Source organism: Mobula birostris, chromosome 15 (assembly GCF_030028105.1).
Source record: "Mobula birostris isolate sMobBir1 chromosome 15, sMobBir1.hap1, whole genome shotgun sequence".
NCBI classification, from domain to species: domain Eukaryota; kingdom Metazoa; phylum Chordata; class Chondrichthyes; order Myliobatiformes; family Myliobatidae; genus Mobula; species Mobula birostris.
Genome location: NC_092384.1, coordinates 56,093,147 through 56,117,001, shown reverse-complemented (window position 1 = coordinate 56,117,001; position 23,855 = coordinate 56,093,147). Strand labels below are relative to the sequence as shown.

Sequence of the window (23,855 nt, the reverse complement as noted above, 5' to 3'; positions counted from 1 at the left end):
CTAAGTAGAGTTATTTCATTTAAAAATATACTTCTGATAACTTTGTTTTAATTAATTATTCAAATTCAACTATTTTTAAGTCTCTAATTGAAGAGCTATCAAATGGCCAATAACATAATCTGGGGCAATGCCTAGATCTATTGCTTCAGCTCTAGATACCCAAATGGGCTGCACTGCTTGGATATCCATGACATTGAGATGTGGGGCTTGAGTTGACGATGAAGCTGGAAAAAAATGGCATGGCTATAGGAATATTGCAAAGAACCAATTAGGATCATACAATTTGGCCTGGCAATTTCCAGTACCAGAGAGCTTGCTTAGCATAATTACATCCAATGATAGAGTGCACAAGCTCCAAGCTTTTTTGGTTAGTTTGGACGGACATGCTGTATATTAGTACAGCAGCATTACAGTGCTGTATGTGTTTGAGCAGAATATAGAACAGGACAGCACAGAAACAGGTCCTTCAATCCTTGGTGTTGTGGCAAACTAATTAACTGGCTAATTAAACTAATCCTTTTTGCCTATACAATGTACATATCCCTCAATTCTTTGCATATTCATTCTACTTCAGAACTTCTTGAACATCCCTATTGCACTTGCCTCCGATACAACCTCGAGAACACATTCAGGTACCTACCACTCTTGTATGTAAAAAAAACTTGGCCTGCATCTCCTTTGAACTTACTCCTTCTCACCCCTCAGTTTATGTCCTCTAGTATTAGTCATTTTGCCTCTGCTAAAAGGTACCAGTTGTCTATTGTATCTATATGACCATAAGCAGAATTAGGCCATTTGGCCCATTGAGTCTGCTCCAACATTTCATCATGGCTGATCCAATTTTCCTCTCAGCTCTGATCTCTTACTTTCTCCTCATATCCCTTCATGCCCTGACCAATCAAGGATCTATCAACCTCTGCCTTAAATATACTGAGTGACTTGGCCTCCACAGCTGCCTATGGCAAACAACTCCACAGATTCGCCACTCTCTAGCTAAAGAAATTCTTTCTCATCTCCATTCTAAAAGGGGACCATTCTATTCTGAGGCTGTGTCCCCTCATCAACTTATAAACCTCTACATCTCCCTTCACCCTCAGCCTCTCCATAGAAAATGGCCCAACTTTGTCTAGCTTCTCCTTATAGCATGAGTCTCTTAATAAAATTCACTTAAAGCGCAGCTTTAGGCTCAAAATAAAATAGATAGCAACTCCCTAGCTTAGACACAAACAAGAGAAAATCTGCAGGTGCTGGAAATCCAACCAACACACACAAAATGTTGGAGGAACTCAGCAGGCCAGGCAGCATTTATGGAAAAGAGTACATAGTTGATGGTTCATGCCGAGACCCTTCATCTTTCCTAGCTTCCAAGGTTTACACTACATATGTGGTCACTAGATGTTGCTGCTTACTTTGTACTTTAATAGCACTTAATAGTAGCTTCATCAGTGAACCACCAGCAAAGTTCTGATTTGATACACTGAAATGGTTTTTTGATGAGTATGTATAGCCAGAAATAACAGAGATCATTAACAAAATAACTGGGATTGCTGGAACTCAACGGAAAAAAAGTTAAAACATTTGTCTACGGCCATTAAGCAGAAATTGAGCAGATGGTAGCTAGAAGGAATATTTTACATAACTGATGTAGCAGAATTAATTATATGAAGCAGTCTCACTTAAATAAAACCAATTAATGGTTGGTGCTCCATACATAGAGATTTGTCAAAATCAGCGAGTTTATATACCAGATGGCACAGTAGCATAAAGGTTCCTGTAACAAGTGGTTAAGGCATTGGACTAGTGACCTGAAGGTCATGAGTTCAAGCCCCAGCCGAGGGAACTTGTTGTGTCCTTGAGCAAGGCACTTAATCACACAGTGCTCTGCAACGACACTGGTGCCAAGCTGTGTGGGTCCTAATGCCCTTCCCTTGGACAACATTGGTGTCGTGGAGAGGGGAGACTTGCAGCATGGGCAACTGCTGGTCTTCCATACAACCTTGCCCAGGCCTGTGCCCTGGAGAGTGAAGGCTTTCCAGGTGCAGATCCATGGTCTCGCAAGACAAATGGATGCCTTTACTAACATTATTACAGTGCCAGTGACCCAGGTTCAATTCGCACCGCTGTCTGTTAGGAATTGTACATTCTCCACGTGACCACGTAGGTCTCCTCAGCTGCTACGGTTTCCTCCCACATTCCAAAGACGTAGGAGTTAGTCGGTTAATTGGTCTCATGGGCGCAACTGGGCAGCTGCTCATTGGGCCGGAAGGGCCTGTATTTAAACCTCTTATGGAGGTGGAGAGTTTCTTGATTACAGGGAGAAAGCAGGAGAATAGAACTGAGAGAGTTAATGGAACGGTGAGAAGATTCGATAGGCCTAATTCTGCTCATATGTCTGATGGATTCAAGACAGCAACGGGGGCGATGAGTGGAAGGGTACCAGTAGCAAGGAGTGAAGAAACTTATCTAAAGCTTGAGAATGACCACAGTATCTTGGATGAGACTCCAATCTGGTAATGAGATAATTCTGCATTCATGGACATGTCTCCTTCTATACAAGAGGTTAAGCAAAGGCTCTGTTGGAAGGAAGTGTCACTACTTCAAACAACAAAGAACTATCCCCACAGTCGTGGCTCAACGTTCCCCTTTTAGAATATGGCCTAAGTCATCTTTCCAGGCAGAACTATGATCTCCCTGATTTTCTAGTCTAAAATGAAAGAATGAAGGAATACAGACATCACTTGAGCAAGCATAAGTGGCAGTGGGGGGGGGGGGGGAGAGAGAATGGAAATAAGTAATCCTATTTAAGGCTTTACTGATTACCTGTTTGCTTCTTCCTGAAGTCTCAGCCTTCGTTCTTCCATCTTTCTTTGCAGCTATATGAATCTTTGTTATGGATATTTACTCACTTTCTATGGGTTTAGAACTGTCAGAAAATTTCTCGAATATATGAATTTATATACAGTAAATGAAAATAAACAATTACCTATTTTAAAACGCAAACACAAGAAAATCTGCAGATGCTGGAAATTCAAGCAACACACACAAAAAATGCTGGTGAACGCAGCAGGCCAGGCAGCATCTATAGGAAGAGGTACAGTCAACATTTCCGGCTAAGACCCTTTGTCAGGACTAACCGAAAGAAGAGAGAGTAAGAGATTTGGGAGGGGGAGGGGGAGATCCAAAATGATAGGAGGAAACAAGAGGGAAAGGGATGGAGCTAAGAGCTGGAAAGTTGATTGGCAAAAGGGATACGAGGCTGGAGAAGGGAGAGGATCATGGGATGGGAGACCTAGGGAGGAAGGGGGGGGGGGGAAGCCCAGAGGATGGGCAAGGAGTTATAGTGAGAGGGACAGGGGGAGAAGAGGAAAACAAGGGAAAAGAAAAGAAAATAAATAAATAAGTAAGTAAGTAAGGGATGGGGTACAAAGGGGAGGTGGGGCATTAACAAAAGTTAATGTTCAAAATTACCTATTTTCTTCTGTTCAATCACCTAAAATACCAGTTTATCCATTCAGGATGGAAAATGATATTCTTTCATCTTAAAAGCAGAAGTTGAGAACGGAATGGAATATTTTACATAACTGATCAAATTCTCATTTTTCCAATAGTTTAGCACTTTCAAAGAGGGATCCAAGATTTAATAAAATCTACGTTTGTACATTGACCTATTAAATATAATAGAATTCATTGCACATCACTGAAAGAGTTTTCAATTACATCCAAATGAATGTGTACATGAATTTTCAATTTGTTAAATAATGGCCCTCTTAATAAATAGAATGACAAGATTGTGAATTGTTAACATCAATGTCCAAGGAAGCGTATGGCGAGAGAACAAGATACTACAGTAAGAGGTTAAGATTTTTCCAATGTTAAAATGGAGATATTTTGAAACAGACAGAATTTGATGGCAAAGAAGTAGGTACACACCCAAAGATCAGTGACTATGAAAAGATATTAAACATAAAACATAAAAATATATTAATGGGCTAATATGATTCAATCTTCAAAAGTTCTTCCTAAATGAAGATTGGTGACATCTTCAAATAATTCTTACTTCATTTAAGTTCTTCAATGTACCAGCAACTAATCACAAAATTAAAAAAAATATTAATTATGCTACTTTTTAAAATCTAATCAAATGCAAAGGTCAATTTCCTTAGAATGAAATTATAAGTAATACTGTAAGTAAGAATTATACTACACATCAAACAAAACTAAACAGACCAATCCAAAATATCTTCAGCAATTGTTTTCCCTGGAGAGAATCAATCCAATAAAAGGATACTGCTGCCTGTCTGGCCTGTCCAATGATCAGGTTTTCCATCATCTGCCGCTGAAGAGATAAAGTCTGAAAAAAGAACAGATTTTGTCAAGAAAACTAATAAACAACATGTTGACGCTAACAAACAAAGTTAAAAGTGAAATGCAACTGTATCATGAGGATGTCATGAGGCAGCTGCACTCTATATTCCTTTGTTTGAAGGCTTCAGTTATACTGATTTCCTTACACTTTTATTTCATATACTGCTGTAAAAATAAATCATTTTCTGAAAAGTCTTTCAATTTGATATCTAAGTTACTGCTACAGATAAACTATTTCATTTTTCTTATTCTGACTTTTAGCTTGGGAGTTCAAAAGGATGGAAATCCACTTCTAAGGATAGCATGACAGAATAGTCTTTCTTTTGATAATTCATTATTTTTAAAACTCGCCTAAAAGCCTTGTAACACTTCAATAGTTTTACATAAATTCAGAATGCCTAATAAATTTAAGTGAGGATAAAAATTGCAGGCAATACTATGAATCAAAGGACTGAGGCTGGGTAAAAAAAAAAGCAGACATTTTTACACAGAAAGTTATTTTTTGCAGGATTACAGCAAGGTAGACAGGAATTTTTTTAATGATGAATACGTGCTTCAACACAGTCAAAAGAACACATAGAAACAAAGAATTTGATATTTTAAGACTATAGCAGGACACCTTAAGGTGATGTATAGGTAATGAAATCTATTAATTAATGCAACTCCCCATTTAAATCATTTTAGGATTACTATTGTGACATGCACTATTGTTGATGGAAAAGATGGTTCAACATTATCTTATGAGTAACAGACTCTTAGAAATAAAAAAAAGCTTTGCTAATTATGCTATTTTTCAAAAATGAAACATGTAAAATACTGTTTCCGTCATTACTGTTGAAGGAGCATTTAACCACAAACACCAACTCCAATTCAGTGCAGGTAAATTTCTATGTTAAGGGAAGTAAAAATCAATAGCAGTCCAATACAATTTCTGCTTACCAGCATTGCAGGTTCTAGTCTTGTTTAAAGAGATTAGTCAAGGTTAAAATCTAGGGTCTTAAAGAGTTTAGAGAGATAATCTGACCAAGTCCTTTTCTAATGTTTTACTGTACAGCAGAATAATGTTTAAAGATATTGACAGCTCATTGCAATGCTTCACTGGTCATCTCCATGGTCCATGTCCGCCACCAAGAACAAGAAAGCTCTCAAGTTTCATAGACTAACTTTCATTTCTCCATTCCTCATTTCAAAGAGTAGCACAACTATCTATAACAAAATTCAATAAAATTAATCAGTACTGACATCTGACAGTAGTCAAAGTCTAAAAAGCTGTTTCGTTCAGGAATTATGCATTAAAATGGTTTTAAACCAACAATCCACTTGCATCATATTATTGAGTCATGAGTTCAAATTTCAGAAAATATCAAAATGCGACAGATTCATACAATGCAAATCTGAAAAAAACAAGCAATCTGATAAAAACTGTCCCAGTTGTTAACAATAACCAAAATTGGCAGACTAGCAAACAGCTAAACAACCAAATTATTACCAATCTTACTGTACCTGAAAGACTATTTTAACATCTCTCATTGGTCAGAGAAATGTGAAGATGGAACAAAAACAGACATTTGGGCAGCATTTGTTAAGTCAACCAAAAATTTTTCTTTGTCACGGCAAACTAAGATAGATGATGAAATGAAGTACTAAGTAAAAGTCGCTGTATTGTAACGAGATCCTGCTCTGTCAACAAACAGGATCATGTGGTTTGCTAATCCTTTTTCAGCACACTGACAGTGAATAATATCTAAAGGTCTCTTCTGCTAATTGGTAATTTATAGATTCCATGAGTTAAATACCCGTTTTAATCATTAGAAAACCTCTGCAACTCATTCAATAGCCAAAGAGGAGAGCAATATGCCAATTTCTTTAATATACTTCAAAAATACAGTGGATTCTGGTTCATTGGGCTATCGGATAATTGAAGCAACCACTTATTTGGGCCAACTCAAACAAAAACTAATTGAGAAAATAACTGGGATCCCCTTTGTTTATTTGAGACATTATGCCACTCAGTTTGGGCAAGAAACTGGTGCCGAACAGTTTCTAATTAGTGTCAGTCATGTGCTCTTGTGTCGCCGTTAGACACACCATGCTTCGAGCAAACAGTATTTAGATCACGAGGAACACACATCAAAGTTGCTGGTGAACGCAGCAGGCCAGGCAGCATCTCTAGGAGGTACAGTTGATGTTTCGGGCCGAGACCCTTCATCAGGACTAACTGAAAGAAGAGCTAGTAAGAGATTTGAAAGTGGGAGGGGGAGGGGGAGGGGGAGATCCGAAATGATAGGAGAAGACAGGAGGGGGAGGGATGGAGCCAAGAGCTGGACAGGTGATTGGCAAAAGGGATATGAGAGGATTATGGGACAGGAGGCTGAGGGAGAAAAAAAGAAAAGGGGGAGGGGGGAAAAACCCAGAGGATGGGCAAGGGGTATAGTGAGAGGGACAGAGGGAGAAAAAGGAGAGAGCGAAAAAGACTGTGTGTATATAAATAAGTAACGGATGGGGTACGAGGGGGAGATGGGGCATTAGCGGAAGTTTGAGAAGTCAATGTTCACGCCATCAGGTTGGAGGCTACCCAGACAGAATATAAGGTGTTGTTCCTCCAACCTGAGTGTGGCTTCATCTTTACAGTAGAGGAGGCCGTGGATAGACACATCAGAATGGGAATGGGACGTGGAATTAAAATGTGTGGCCACTGGGAGATTCTGCTTTCTCTGGCAGACAGAGCGTAGGTGTTCAGCGAAACGATCTCCCAGTCTGCGTCGGGTCTCACCAATATATAGAAGGCCACATCGGGAGTACCGGACGCAGTATATCACCCCAGCCGACTCACAGGTGGTGTTGCCTCACCTGGAAGGACTGTCTGGGGCCCTGAATGGTGGTGAGGGAGGAAGTGTAAGGGCATGTGTAGCACTTGTTCCGCTTACGAAGTGCCAGGAGGGAGATCAGTGGGGAGGGATGGGGGGGACGAATGGACAAGGGAGTCGCGTAGGGAGCAATCCCTGCAGAAAGCAGGGGTGGGAGGAGGGAAAGATGTGCTTAGTGGTGGGATCCCGTTGGAGGTGGCGGAAGTTACGGAGAATTATATGTTGGACCCGGAGACTGGTGGGTAGTAGGTGGGGACAAGGGGAACCCTATTCCTAGTGGGGTGGTGGGAGGATGGAGTGAGAGCAGATGTGTGTGAAATGGGAGAGATGCATTGGACAGCAAAGTCGATGGTGGAGGAAGGGAAGCTCCTTCCTTTAAAAAAGGAGGACATCTTCCTTGTCCTGGAATGAAAAGCTTCATCCTGAGAGCAGATGCGGCGGAGATGGAGGAATTGTGAGAAGGGGATGGCATTTTTGCAAGAGACGGGGTGAGAAGAGGAATAGTCCAGATAGCTGTGAGAGTCAGTAGCCTTATAGTAGACATCAGTAGACAATCTGTCTCCAGAGATAGAGACAGAAAGATCTAGAAGGGGGAAGGAGGTGTCGGAAATGGACCAGGTAAACTTGAGGGCAGGGTGAAAGTTGGAGGCAAAGTTAATGAAGTCAATGAGCTCAGCAAGTGTGCAGGAAGCAGCGCCAATGCAGTTGTTGATGTAGCGAAGGAAAAGTGGGGGACAGATACCAGAATAGGTTTGGAACATAGACTGTTCCACAAAGCCAACAAAAAGGCAGGCATAGCTAGGACCCATACGAGTGCCCATGGCTACACCTTTAGTTTGGAGGAAGTGGGAGGAGCCAAAGGAGAAATTATTAAGAGTAAGGACTAATTCCGCTAGACGGAGCAGAGTGGTGGTAGAGGGGAACTGGTTAGGTCTGGAATCCAAAAAGAAGCGGAGAGCTTTGAGACCTTCCTGATGGGGGGTGGAAATATATAGGGACTGGACATCTATAGTGAAAATAAAGTGGTGGGGGCCAGGGAACTTAAAATCATCGAAAAGTTTCTCAGCGTGAGAAGTGTCACGAACATAGGTAGGAAGGGATTGATCAAGGATGGATAAAACCGTGTCGAGTTATGCAGAAATGAGTAAATGATTTAAATCATGTCATTTGCGTGTGTTTGTCTTCAAAACGCACTGACTTTTGTCACTGATAGTTAGTGAGAGATAAGCAATAAGACAATTCAGAACTGTTTTGCTCTCTGAGGTTTCAAGCATTTTTGCTTAGAGTTGTCAGAAATATCTAGGAGTGAAAATAAAATGATTTTACTACTTCAAGTTAGAAACTACAAAGAATTTGAAAGAATCAACAATCAGCTTAAATGTTTTGGTGAATTCACTTATCGACAGCATTGTATGACGTGTCTGCACTGATTTTATTCATTTACAGTCAGAACACAATGCAGAAGAATTCCTCCATTGTTAAGTACAGTATTAGGAAGTAATACTATTTTGATAGTACAGGTTTCCCCCGCCATCCGAAGGTAGAGCGGTCCTATGAAACGGTTTGTAAGCCGAAATGTCGTAAAACGAAGAAGCAATTACCATTTATTTATATGGGAAAATTTTGTGAGCGTTCGCAGACCCAAAAATAACCTACCAAATCATGTCAAATAACACATAAGACCTAAACTATTAGTAACATATAGTAAAAGCAGGAATGATATGATAAATACGCAGCCTATATAAAGTAGAAATACCTTTCCATAATCATTGCCGGCACTGTTCTCCAAAGTGAAAATCTCATGCAAGTGCTCTCGGCAGAAAATCTCACACAAGAGCAGTTGGCAAAAACACTCTCTCCAGTAACCTTTAAGCTATGAAGCTGCCAAATCATACCAAATAACACGTAAAAATACACAGCTGATATAAAGTAGAAATAATGTATGTACAGTGTAATATTACTTACCGGAATTGGGAAAGTACGGAGTGCACTGATGATGGTGTGTTAGGCTGAGTTGTCGGAGTTTGGCTGGTGCAGTGGCCCCCACCCTCCGGGCCACCGACTGATACCGATCCGCGAAGCCGCCTGACATGTAATTAATTAGCATGTTTATTTCGGCTTTTTTCTTAAAGATGCGCTGTGTGCCTCCCGGATACTGCTGCATTCTCTGCGAATCGGTATCTGTCCGTGGCCTGGGTGTTGGGATGGTGGGATGGTGGGATACTGGGGTGTCGTCTGTTTTCATTAGAGCAGGCAGCTCATCTTCTCCTATGACTATCCGCCTTCATGTCGAAGGTCAAGGTTCGTCGACTGCTGTGGCTGATGTGGAAGGCTTGCTTGACTGCTGAGCCTCATGCATTTTTCTATCATACAGTTCCTTGTAAGCACTCAAACCATCCTGCAAGTATCCCCTAAACCGACGTACCCTTTCAAAATTAAAGTGGTACTTTACCATTGCAGCGAAAATCTCACGCAGTTGCTTCACGTTTGTTTCGCTACTGCATTCCGTTTCGATTGTTATCCTTTCCTCTTACAATTGCATCAGCTCTTCATCTATCAGTTCTTGGTCATGGGATGCCAAAACCTCTTCAACATCATCTTCGTCAACTTCCACAAGCCAAACTCACATTGTCCTTACTTCGTTCACCACGATCAAAATGCTTAATTATATCTAGTTTTACGCTAAGTGTAACACCCTTATGAGCTCTTTCAGGCTTTTCCGACACCTTAGAACTTATCTTGCAAATGGCTGCTCACAGGCACGTGTTTCAGCAATGCCGGCGAGAAAGCTGTTCCGAATCCAGGGAACAGCGGCTGCTCAGAGCGCGCGCTGCTTTTTAATCGCATGCTGATTTTTTTTCCCGCGCTGGTTTTTTTTCGTAACAGTGAAAACACCTTCTGAAAGTGAAAACAGGGTACTAATGTAGGTATTTCATAACAGTGAGGTTTCGTAAAGCGAACGTTCGAAAAGCGGGGGACACCTGTACTGCAGTAGCATTGGTAGGTTTCTAATTCGTTTTTAAAAAAAATTTAAATATTTATTTTATTACTTGGTTTGTCTTTTTTTATTTTTCTTCCTAACCATTTCCATGAACCTTCGGTTAACTGGGGCAGCCACTTAATTAAGCCAAGATGTACTGGTCCTGAAGTGTCCCAGTTAACTGGAATCCACTGAATCAGACAAATCCACCCCAAAAAAAAAACAGGATTGGAACAGATAATCTGATATATGTCAACCCTGAGGTTATAAAAGTACTGAAATAATTTTAATTCACTTTTATAAATGGTATGTTAACCATTGATCAATATGAAAGTACAAACATGTATATGCAGATGCTGGAAAAATGAAATGAAATTAGAAAATGTATGAAATACTTATAAGATCAGTCAACATTTACAGAAAAAGAAACATTTAACATTTCACATCTGGGACCCTTCATCAGAACTGAGAAATAATGGGAACATTGCTGACAAAGCAAGATCAAATGCCAGTTAAGAAGCCATTATGGATCTTTGGTTTGTTTGTCAACACTACACATGGACAAATGATTTCAAATCACTTTCACAAATTAAGACAAACAAATTCACAAATCACAAATTAAGACAAGCTATTTTAACATTTAACATTTGAATTCCAAAATATATTTCAAAACAAGGCCATGTAAAAGTGTAAAATAATGATGTAATTTTACATGTTAGTTTCTTCATTAAAGCCAGATAACGCCACTTAAATTAAAAAGGCAATAAAAATGGATTAACCACAGAAAGATCATAAGAATGAATATTCCTGATTATTGCTTTTTTAATAGCAAGAAACATTTCAAAAGCCTTAGACAAATATTAGTGGCAGATAAACACAATGCACACTGAGGTCGTGAACTCACTAGGGCATGGCCCTCTTGGCAAGTAGCATAGTTGAAGCAAAGACTCTGTATGAGTTGCTTTGAACTACCACTTCAAAAGAGATGGCAGAATCACAACAGATTCAAGAGGTTAATTATTTTTTCAGTCCCAAGGGAGGATAAAGCCATTTCACACATGCTTCTAAACATAAATTAATTTGATGGCACTGCTCTTCATGTCACAATCCACACAAAGCAATTTACAAAACACTCACAGTAGCCACTTTATTAGGTACAAGAGGTAGGTTCATGGTCTTCTGCTGTTGTAGCCCATCCACTGCAAGGTTCAATGTGCTGTGCATTCACACCACTGTTGTAAAGTGTGGTTATTTGAGTTACTGCCATCTTCCTGTCAGCCTGAATCAGTATGACCATTCTCCTCTGACCCCTCTCATTAACAAAGTGATCTCTGGGTTTTTTTGTTATAGCGCCATTCTTTGCAAACTCAAGAGACTGTTGCGCATGAAAATCACAGGAGATCAGCAGTTTTCGAAAAAGTGAAAAAGCACTTTGAAAAAGTGAACAGCCCTCAACCCTTTGTTCACATAAATGAGTATTACGACCAGAGATTTTTGATAATTTTAACTGAGAATTATTATTTGTGAATCACATGTCCCTTTGTTTCACAGTAGAGCTCAAAAAACAGGGAAAATTTTAAACTAAAAACTCAAATGTCAGCAGTTCAAAAGTATTCACTACACATCCCCCCCCCCCCCCCACCCGATCAGTAATTAGTTGAATCACCTCTCGGAATTATTATATCCAATAGTCTTTTTGAATGTCTCTATTAGCTTCAGGGCACTCAAGAACATCAATTTTCTTCATCTGAAGCCACTCCACGTTTGTTCTGGCAGTGTACCTTGGGTCACTGTCCTGTTGAAAGACAGACTTCCTTCCCAGTTTAGCCTTTTTGGCAGAGGCCAACAGGTTTTTATCCAGGGTCTCGCTGTGGTTAGAAGCATTCATTTTCCCATCAATCCTGACCAAATTTGCAGTCCCTTCTGTTTAAAGGGATCCCTACAGCGTGATACAACTTCCTCTATAATTTACAGTAGGGATAGAGTGTTGTCTGGTAGATGTGCAGATTTATACCAGAAGTACTGCAAGTTGTTCCACTTAAGTCTCATCTGACTACAAGATTTTCTTAAACATATTATAGTATCATCTACATGACGATTTCCAAAGTCTTTATGGGCAAGGATATGCATTTTTTTAGGGGTACACAGACATCCCACCTCTCCCGGAAGTTCCCGGAGTCTCCCGCATATCGATCGTGGCTCCCTGACGCCCAGAAATTATATACAATATCTCAGAAATAGATTTTTTTGAGAGGGAGAGGGACAGGGAGAGCGAGCATCCTGATTGGTCTCTCCTCGCGCTGAGAGTGGTCCCCAACCACTGAGGAAACAATATGATTTGGCGATATGAAACGATATGAGTCAGCTGCACCTTTCCTCATTCCCTGTCACGCACTGTTGAATTTTAACGCACACAATGTCATCAGTGACCCAAGACGTACAAAGGAATGGGTCCGTGACCCATTTGTGAATATCCCCTGTGAATCATCCATGTCAGCGCGGGAAAAAGATCTACTCCTCGAGCTTGCAAATGACGGTGGGCTGAAAAGTATGTTTGACATAACATCTCTGCTGGTATTCTGGATCAAAGTCAAGGCTGAATATCCTGAGATAGCCACGAAAGCACTGAAAACGTTGCTTCCATTTCCAACATATTCCTGCGAAGCGGAGTTTTCTGCAACGAATACTAAGTTGCGGAATAGACTGGACATAAGGAATCCCCTTCGAGTATCGCTGTCTCCCATCACCCCTCGATGGGACCGCGTTGTTGCAGGAAAACAAGCCCAGGGCTCCCACTGATTCAGCAATATTGGTGTGTTGCAATGGTTTTATATGTTCATACGAGGAAAATATGCGTTGTGTGTTTAATATCCAAACATTACTTAAAATGCTATGATGCTATTGACTTATAAGTGACTTATAATTCAGTGGTCCCCAACCTCCGGGCCGCGAAGAATACAGCGGTGGCCAGAACGCACCCAGCACATCTTTAAGAAAAAGGCCGAAATAAACAAGCCAATTGATTAGGTGCCGCCTGGCACATAAATGTCGTCCCAGATCAGAGATGACGCAATCAGCAATCGCCTCTGATCTGGGCCGACATTTACGTGCCGGGCGGCACCTAATCAATTAGTTTGTTTATTTCAGCTTTTTTCTTAAAGGTGTGCTGGGTGCATTCTGGCTACCACTGTACCGCTGCATTCTTCGCGGCCTGGAGGTTTGGGACCACTGTTATAATTGACTTATCACTACATTCATGCGAGGAAAATATGCGCTGTGTATGTAGTATTAAATTCGTTAGATAAATCCCTTCAGAAACGAAATTGAGTGTATTAGCCACTTACAAGTGACTTATAGTTGACTTATCACCTATATTCCCGTCGCGTTTAACACCACCACCCACCCCCCCACCCCCTGGGTTGGCCTGTCCACAAGAATATCGTCATTATTAAACCAGTCCGCGGTGCAAAAAAGGTTGGGGACCCCTGATCTAAACTAGCTGGCTGGCTGCCAAGGAGCTACGCTATTGATGTCCTACGTGATGAGGCCAAACTCCCTGTAGACTTGCTTAAAGTTGTAACAGAATAAACATGATAATGTAAGTACATATTTTAATGTCACATTTGCTGCATATACCCAACTTGGTTTACAGATTAGACAAGATCACTAAACAAAGTATTACATACACCCTTGGAGGTCGACGGGGTGGGGGGGGGGGTGAAGGATATAGGGTTGCAGGGGGCGGGGGTGCTACCTCCCTGAAATGAGTTTTTGCAGGGTGGGATGTCTGGGTACATATGGCTCAAATCTAATACTGTGCATCAGCAGGGTAACACCATCCCTTCTGTAAAGTATGGTGGAGATAGCATCAGTCAATGGGAATACTTTTCAATAGCAGGGACTCAAAATCTGGTCAGGTTGAAATACAGAGAGATCCTGGATAGAAATCTGCTAGTCTTTGCCAGAAAGCTTAAACTGGGAAGGGAGTTTGTTTTTCTGCAGGACGACACAAAGCACATTACCAGATGGAGTGGCTTCAAATGAAGAAAATTGACATCCTTGATTAGCCCAGCGTCTTAACCTTATCAAACATCTCTGGCAAGACCTCGAGTTTGCCGTCCACTCCCACTCCTGACCAAACCTGGCACAGCTTGAGCAATTTTGCATGCAGAAATGGGCAAATCTTGCTCCATCACATTCTGCAAAGCTAATAGAGACTTATCCAAAAAGACTACTGGCTGTAATAGCTGTGAGAGGTGGCTCAACTAAGAACTGAGCAAAAGGGGATGAATAGTTATGAATTGCTGACATCACAGTTGTTGAACTTTTAGTTTTTCATACTTTATAATCTTCCCTGTTTTTGTGAAAACAGGAGCATGTGATTCACAAATAAAAATTCTCAGTTAAATTGATCAAAATCCCTGTCTGTAATACTCATTTTTGTGAACAAAGGGTTGGGGGCTAAATACTTTTTCAAGACACTGTAGTTAAACCAACCCATCTGGCACCAACAATTAATCCAAAACTAAACCTTTTGACTCTGTCTGCCATGTGATTAGTTGATTAGATGTTTGCATTAATGAGGCAGGTGTACAGGTGTACCTAATAAAGTGGTCACTGAGTGTACATACATGGGTCTTTTGGCAACATAAATAGCACACTTCAAAAGCTAGACTAACTCGAGTTGCCAGTATTTCATGGTTTACAGTTAACTTACTCTTACAAGTTACCTGAATTCTGCGGACGTAATTACAAGAATATAACTTATTTTATTCATCAACTTGGAAAGCTTGCAGCAACATCAATTTAGTTTTTGTTCTATTTTGGTTAAGGTAAGAAATTCAAACGCTCAAATTCTAACCTGGAGATGAAAGACTTTACTTCCTTTGACTCTCTGGTTCTCTCCCTGTCTTCACACAAACACTCAAGTAGAATGGCATATTAAAATAGCAGAAGACAAATTGCATGCCTCAACAAGACAGAAAGCTCATCTTTTAAGCTTTAGTTTGATTTTCATCAGATAGGCTCTTTATAAAGCAAGCACACCATGACAACAGGCAAACTACAAATCATGTTAAAGGCAACTATCTTGTCATTACGTGCTATTTACTTAACATTATGACAGTGATAGACTGGCTGGAATATTTGCATTTAATGTAGAGTTATATAAGGTTATGACAGGTTCAGATAAGGTCGACAAAGGCTTCTATTACTGAAGTATACCTTTACAACCTGGATCAACACTCTGACATTCTGTGGAGGCTTGCACACCTTAAGGACTCTATCAGGTGATACCAATTCAGGGCCACCCATGTTAGAATGGCTGTGGACAAGATGCCAGACGAGATATCAGACAAGCTCAACACCCAAAGGTAACTTTTCTAACAGCAAACCAGCACCAAGATCACTGGAAACTCAAATCAAAATATTATCACTTCGTGCTGAAGGCATGTGAATGACGAAATACGAATACTTCTCAAAAATTCTGACAATGATGTCACATTGATTTAAATTGCCCTTCAAGAAATTCATGTTACTGACATTTCCGCTCGATCTGGAGATAGGATACCAGGATGTAACAGAGACAGGTGTGTTCCACAAGAAATACGGGGCAGCCATTTATGCTAAAAACTTATTTACTTCCATTTCTGTTACTAGTTGTAATGTCACACCAGATAACAATATCCACAACACTACTATTCAAACAGGTGCCAATCTAACTCTAGTAAATGTCTATAAAACTCCAAATGAGGCATTGCCAAACCCACTGTTACCAAAAATCAAACACCCAGCAACAGTCTTTGGCGACTTCAACAGTCATCATACAGATTGGGGATACCCAGAAAACAACACAGCCGGAGAAGCAATCAGTTATTGGGCATTAATAACAACCTTCAACTATTATATGATCCTAATGATAAAGGGATAGTCTTCACAGCTGGATGACAACAAAATTTCACACCAGACCTCTGTTTTGTAGCAACAAATAGTCAACTTGAACCCCTACCAGCTACTCGAGAAAGCCTTGGTGATTTTCCTCATTGTCAGCACTGACCCGTGTAAATAACGGTTGGATCCTCATCTCTCAGTCCCAAAATCTAGAAGGAACTTCAGAAAAGCAAACTGGGAAAAATTCACCACGCAAGTCACTAAATCGTGTAGCAGAATACCACACACCACCGATTTCGTAGACTCGTGCTAAAGTGCATGAAAGAGGCAAGACTGAGAGGTCATTGACAAGAATACATTCCTTGTTGGTCTAAAGAAAGTGAAGAACTATTTCAAGAGTTTAAAATAACAGGTGACACAACTATAGCTAACGATCTCCTCAAATCGCTCCACAACGCCAGATGTAATACAGGTTTCCCCCACCATCCGAAGATAGAGCGTTCCTATGAAACGATTCATAAGCCGAAATGTCGTAAAGCGAAGAAGCAATTACCATTTATTTATATGGGAAAATTTCTTGAGCGTTCGCAGACCCAAAAATAACCTACCAAATCATGCCAAACAACACATAAAACCTAAAATAACAGTAACATATAGTAAAAGCAGGAATGATATGATAAATACACAGCCTATATAAAGTAGAAATACTTTTCCACAATCATTACTGCACTGTTCTCCGTAGCGAAAATCGCACGCAAGCGCCGTCGGCAGAAAATCCCACACAAGCACTCTCCAGTAACCTTTAAGCTATGAAGCTGCCAAATCATACCAAATAACACGTAAAAATACACAGCCGATATAAAGTAGAAATAATGTATGTACAGTGTAGTATCACTTACGGGAATCGGAAAGACAGCACCGAGCACAGTGATGCTGGTGTGTCAGACTTGTCGAAGTTTGGGTGATGCAGTGGCCCCAACCCTCCGGGCCGCTGAGCGATATATTGCCGTGAAGAATGCAGGGGTCCAGCGGTAGCCGGGAGGTACACAGCACATCTTTAAGAAAAAAGCCAAAACAAACATGCTAATTAATTAGCTGCCGCCCGTAATTGTCGACGCAGATCAGTGCCGATTTCCGATTGCGTCGTCTCTGATCTGGGCCGACAATTACGTGTCGGTGGCACCTAATTAATTAGCATGTTTATTTCGGCTTTTTTCTTAAAGATGTGCTGTGTGCCTCCCGGCTACCTTTGCATTCTCCGCGAATCGGTATCTGTCCGTGGCCTGGGGGTTGGGGTGGTGGGACACTGGGGTGTCATCTCGTCGCCTGTTTCCATTAGAGCAGGCAACTCATCTTCTATCTCTGCCCGCCTCGATGTTGAAGGTCGAGGTTCGTCGTCTGCTGTGGCTGATGTGGAAGGCTTGCTTGACTGCTGAGCCTCGCGCATTGTTCTATCACACAGTTCTTTAATAAGGACTCAAACCATCCTGCAAATATCCCCTAAACGGACGTACCCTTTCAAAATTAAAGTCGTACTTTATCATTACTCATTCGGTTTCCATTGTTATCCTTTTTTCTTCCAATTGTTTCAGCTCTTCATCTGTCAGTTCTTGGTGATGGGATGCCGAAACCTCTTCAACATCATGTTCGTCAGCTTCCACAAGCCAAACTCACGTTGTCCTTACTTCCTTCACCACGATCGAAACGCTTAATTATGTCTAGTTTTACCGTAAGTGTAACACCCTTACAAGCTCTTTCGGGCTTTTCTGATACCATAGAACTCATCTTGCAAATGGCTGCTAACAGGCACTTGTTAAAGCAAAGCAGTTCCGAATCCAGGGGAGAGCGGCTGCTCGGGGCGTGCTGCCTTTTATCGCGCACTGATTTTTTCGTGCGCTGATTTTTTATCGCGTGCTGAGTTTTTTTTTCGTCACAGTGAAAACACCTTCTGAAAGCCAAAACAGGGTACTAATGTAGGTCTTTCATAACAGTGAGATTTCGTAAAGCGAACGTTCGAAAAGCGGGGGACACCTGTAGACGGATGGAAACTGTCGAAAACATGGACTTCACTCACTCCAGCAAATCAGCATGGACTCTCCTCAAAAAATTAGACCCCAACACAGCACCAAAGTAACAAACCAATTATCGAGTCAGTGCAGATGGTAGCAAAGCACATCAAAGGGAAATGCACACTCTTAATCATAAATTCGAAACTCAAGTCAGTCACAAATACCAAAAATTTTACAATAGCACGTCAGAAGGTGATGACACACTTACATTTCCAATAACACCAGGTGAAGTAAAATCCGCCTTGCAATGATTAAATTAGCAGAAGCTGCCGGCATCGAAGGTATCTATCCAGAAATGCTGAAACATCTTGCAGAAGAGAGTATCAAGTGGCTAACTAGAGCTTTCACTGATGTTATAACAAAAGGAAAATACCCTCACACCTGGAAACATGCCAAACTCATTGCAATACTTAAACCAGGAAAGCCTGTAGATGATCCAGCAAGTTACCACCCAATTTCTCTCCTCTGCTCTATCTACAAACTTTTTGAGCTTTTTATTTTATCTGGAATATTACCTCTGATAGATCCTTACATACCGATCAAATAAGCTGGCTTCAGACAACACCCCAATACCAATGAACAAGTTCTTGCACTCACATCTACATCAAATCAAGCTTTGAACTCTAAAAGAAAACTGGAGCAATTTTCATCAATTTATCCGCTGCATATGACACTGTTTAGAACCAAGGCTTAACGTTAAAACTAGCCCGAATCATCCCATGTAAAAAGATCCTATGTCTCCTCCACAGGATGACAGGCACCTGTTCCCTCTTCACCAGCCTACCTGCCTAGGAAGTGAAACCAGTCGCATTATGAAATTCTGCAATGGCATCCCCCAAGGGTGTGTTCTGGTTCCAACCTTGTTCAATCTGTACCTCAGTAACCTCTCTAAAACCAAGTCTGCTAAATTTGGATATGCTGATGACTGGGCCTTCCAAATGAACAATGTTGAATCCATTGAAAAAAACCTTACCCAAGAAATCAACTCCCAATCCAACTACTTCTCAAAGTGGTACCTAAATATGAATGTCAACAAAACAGTAACTTCCGTATTTCAACTGGACAATTTAAACTTAGTATCAAACTTAAACTTAGTATCAAACAGAAACTTAGTATCTTATGTTATGTACCCCATAACCGGGTTGCCAAACCAGGAGAAATGGAACGCTCGTTGGAGTCTGCGATTACTAGGAACTAATTAACTTTTATTAAAGAAATAAGTAATACATTACTCTAATCGTCAGGATATAAATGTAACAGGTTAGCAATGACAATACACACATATACACAGAAATAGGGTAATAGGAATCAATCAAGCTCTATCGCAGTCTAGGGGTAAAATGATCAGTCTTAAGTGAAGCAGAGTTCAGTTCAGTTTAGTGCAGTTCGAAGTAATCGCTGTCGTTATACCGTTGGAGAGAGGGAGAGGGAGTAGGAGTAGGAGATGCATTTGGTTTCAGGCAGACCTTTTGATGTCTTTGCAGTTGGTTTCGGGCAGACCTTTTGATGTCTTCTAATCCCGCTGCGGTCACCGACTGTGACCCCTCCGTCCCGGATACGATCGTTCTTCCGCGGTGAACCCGGCACCCAGGCAAGGGCAGACACATACCCCAGGTTCCCACCGATCGTACCTTTACACCCTGTGAGCCTCTGATCAGTTCCCGCGAACCGATCCTCCACACTCCTACCAACTCATGGGGGCACACTGCTCTTTCCAGGGGTCTCGTGGCGTGTCTCGTGCCTTAGCAAACCTGCTCCTTTTATCCCCCTGCTGGGGTATCACCTGTCCATCAAACTTCAAACAGTTCAGGTTCAAAGCAACCGGTCTGTCAATATCTGAATTGTGTTTCTTTCTCGTTAATCTCTCCCTTCTCTTTCATTAGCATTTTGAATGTTTCTCCAGTCTTCCGTTATCTCTCTCATTAGCATCATCCGTCTGGGAACTCTGCTTGGCGTCACACATGACACAAACTAGACGACAAACAGCTACCCAATGATCCATACCCAAAGTACAGGTCGCCCCTGTTTTCCGAATGTTTGCTTTAAGACCTACATTAGTTACCTGTTTTCGCTAACCGAAGAGTGTTTTTGCTTTTACGAAAAAAGGCAGCATGCGCCACGAGCAGCCAAGCTCCTCCCCCGGAACTGCATCCTAGCCGCCATAACTTAAACACGTGTATGTAAGCATCTGTGCTTTATCTCGACTTATTTTGTGCATCCGTTAGCAAGGTGAGTTCTAAGGTATCGGAAAAGCCTAAGAGAGCTTGTAAGGGTGTTACGCTTAGTGTAAAACTGGACGTAATTAAGCGGTTTGATCATGGTGTACGAAGTAAGGACATTGTCCACGCGTTGAACTTGCCTGCATCCACCATTCGCACTATTTACATGCAGAGAGAAAGAATCTTGAAAGCTGCCGATGTTACTGTTGGTTCTGCTCGTAGCAAAGTGGTCTCTTTTACTCGGCATCCAGTAATGGATAAAATGGAAAGTCTATTGCTTGAGTGGATTGATGGGTGTACAAAGCATGGTGTTCCATTAAGTTATCTTATACTTAAGGAGAAATCAGTCTTTTTAATAAGCTGAAACAGAAAGCACTAGACAATGGTAATGAAAATGTTGTGAAAGTGGAATTTAAAGGTAGTCATGGGTGGTTTGATCCATTTCTGAGGCGAGGGCAGCATCATAGTTTAACGTTTACCGGAGAAAGTGCTTCGGCTGATACTGAAGCTGCCGAAAAGTTCCCGGCAGAACTGAAGAAAATAATTACAGAAGGTGGTTATTCGTGTAAGCAAGTGTTTAGCTGTGATGAAACTGCAAGTTATTGGAAAAAATTGCCGAGCAAGACATTTCGATAGAAGAAAAGCAGGCTAAGGGACACAAGGCATCAAAGGACAGGTTTACCCTAATGCCTATTATTAACGCCACTGGTGATGCTGTCCTTAAGCCTCTACTAGTGTACCATTCAGAAAATCCGAGGGCACTTAAAAGCATTGATAAGAAAACATTTCCCGTTGTGTTCTGTTCACATCCAAGTGGTTGGAACACCCAAGTGCTTTTTTCTGAGTACATGAGTGGATACGTTAGTCCTTTTGTTGAAAAATACTGCAGAGAAAATAACCTCGATAATAAGTGTCTTGTGATTGTTGATAATTGTGTTGCTCATCCACCTGGCATTACTGAGTATGGCGGTAACATTCGTGTTGTGTTCTTACCGCCGAAAACGACATCGTTGCTGCAGCTGTGCTACCAAGGCCTAATAGCCACAACTAAGGCTTACTATAAGCAAAATGTGATGCGTTTTATTGTAAGTACCATTGACAGAGAGGGCAACTCCGCAGTGTCTTTGCGAGAGATCTGGAAAGAATACAATTTAAAATTGGCAATCGCCAGCCTTGGAGATGCTCTCGATAGGCTAACAGTCTCGATAAGAAATGGCGTTTGGAGGAAACTGTGTCCCGAAGCAGTGGACGATTTTAAAGGCATCGAACCATCAACAGTAAATACGGCAATAGTGACTTTGGCTAAGGAGGCTGGGTTTGTTGAAGCTGACGAAGATGACATTGAAGAGGTTTTGGCATCCCATGACTAAGAACTGATAGATGAAGAGCTGATGCAACTGCAAGAGGAAAGGATACGAATGGAAACCAAACACGGTAATGAACAGCCCAAAAGTGAGATCGTCCAGGAACTGAACGTGAAGCACTTGCATGAGATTTTCACTGCGATTAACAGCGCTGCAATGATTGCAGAAAAGTAGGGCTTTAATCTTGAAAGGGCACGTAGGTTTAGGGCACACTTGCAGGATGGTTTGAGTGCTTACAAAGAACTATATGATAGAAAAATGCATAGGCTAAGTAATCAAGCATACTATCCTTTTTCAAGCCTTCCACATCAGCCACAGCAGACGATGAACCTCGGCCTTCGACATCGAGGCAGACAGACATAGAAGACGTTAGTGACCAGTCTCCTCTACCTCCCACCACCGCAACCTCAGCCTAACACACCATCATCAGTGAGCTCGCTGTCTTCCCGATTCCGCTAAGTGAAACTACACTGTACATACATTATTTCTACTTAGGCTGTGTATTTTTATGTGTTATTTGGTATGATTTTGTAGATTATTTTTCGGGTCTGGGAACACACAAAAATTTTTCCAATATAAATGAAAGACATTTTTGCGAAAGTGGAATTTAAAGGTAGTCATGGGTGGTTTGATTGGTTTCCGAGGTGACAGCAGCTTCATAGTTTAAAGATTACTGGAGAGAGTGCTTCCGCCCAGAGCGCTTCAGCCCAGAGTGCTTCTGCCCAGAGTGCTTCCGCCCAGAGCGCTTCAGCCCAGAGTGCTTCAGCCCAGAGCGCTTCCGCTCAGAGTGCTTCAGCCCAGAGTGCTTCCGCCCAGAGTGCTTCCGCTCCACCCAGAGTGCTTCCGCTCCACACAGAGCGCTTCCGCTCCACACAGAGTGCTTCCGCTCCACAGAGAGCGCTTCCGCTCCACAGAGAGCACTTCCGCCCAGAGTGCTTCAGCCAAGAGCGCTTCCGCCCAGAGTGCTTCTGCTCCACCGAGAGTGCTTCCGTCCGGAGTGCTTCCGCCAAACGCTCAAAAACATTTCCCATAAAAATTAATGGCAATTGCTCCTTCACTCTACGCCATTTTGGCTTACGAATGGTTTCATAGGAACACTCTACCTTCGGATAGTGGGGGACGCCTGTACTTAGGAATCACAATAGACGGAACCCTCTCATATATGATCCACCTTCAAAATGTTGCAAAGAAACTAAAATCCAGAACGGCCATGATCAGGAAGACAACAGGAACAAAATGTGGTACAAACCAGTCAGTCCTATGACCATTTAGCCAAGCACTATGTTTCTCAGTTGCTGAATATTGTGTACCCACCTGGGAGAGAAGTGCTCACACAAACATCATCTATACACAGCTCTATACTTCTATGGGAATAATCTCAGGACCCCTAAAGTCCACACTTGTCCAATGGCTCCCAACAATGAGTGGAATAGCACTCCTGGAGATCCGTAGAAGAGCAGCTTCAGCAAAATTCTACATGCATATCCAAAATATGACCAACAGCATTCCAGTTCATAAACCCATCGAAAATGCTCCTCCAACTTCCCGACTCAAATCCCGAAAAACCTTGGCTCCTATGACAAAAACACTGAACAGCGCCAATACTGGCACTCCAATCCTCCCCGGCAGAGATCTGATTGACGATCTCACTCGCTCCTCCTGAGCTTTACTACGGCTACCAGAAAAAGCTGGACAGCCACAAATAGACTCAGAAGTCGACATGCCAAAATGGCGGTAACACTACACCGATGGGGTGCCCGACAAACCCCAGTTTGCCCCTGTGGTGCCCCAACCCAAGACGTCCTCCATCCGACCCCATCTGATCCGATACGGCTCCGTTGCGGTCCACTGATGCGGCCACGAGCTGGAGGAGCGGCTTGACAAAAACCAATCAGAAGTGTGAAGAGAAAACACCTGCCATACGAAACAACCAACTGAAGTACAATATGGGGGTTATAAATTTACAGCTTCCTGCAAGAAATTCACTGCATTTTGGGGAAGAACTGTTTTTTGTGCAGCAAGTGATGGGATTTCCCACATAACGGTAAGTGATTAATGATATCAAAAGGAAGCAGGATAGGTGGTTAGAGGAAATGAACTGG

General features: G+C 41.7%; 1 protein-coding gene across 3 annotated transcripts in view; it reads right to left on the bottom strand.

Moving 5' to 3' along the window:
- vps9d1 (VPS9 domain containing 1) overlaps positions 1 to 23,855 on the bottom strand; it is an 86,778-nt gene that overhangs the window by 48,278 nt on the left and 14,645 nt on the right. For all 3 annotated transcript variants that reach the window (XR_011889268.1, XM_072279833.1, XM_072279834.1), the window contains 2 exons: positions 4,289 to 4,351; positions 2,821 to 2,873 (listed from right to left, as the gene is read on the bottom strand). Coding sequence is in view for 2 of the 3 variants with exons in the window: in XM_072279833.1 (XP_072135934.1) it covers positions 2,821 to 2,873; positions 4,289 to 4,351 (116 nt within the window). In the remaining variant the exon portion in view is untranslated. The remainder of the gene's footprint in view (positions 1 to 2,820; positions 2,874 to 4,288; positions 4,352 to 23,855) is intronic.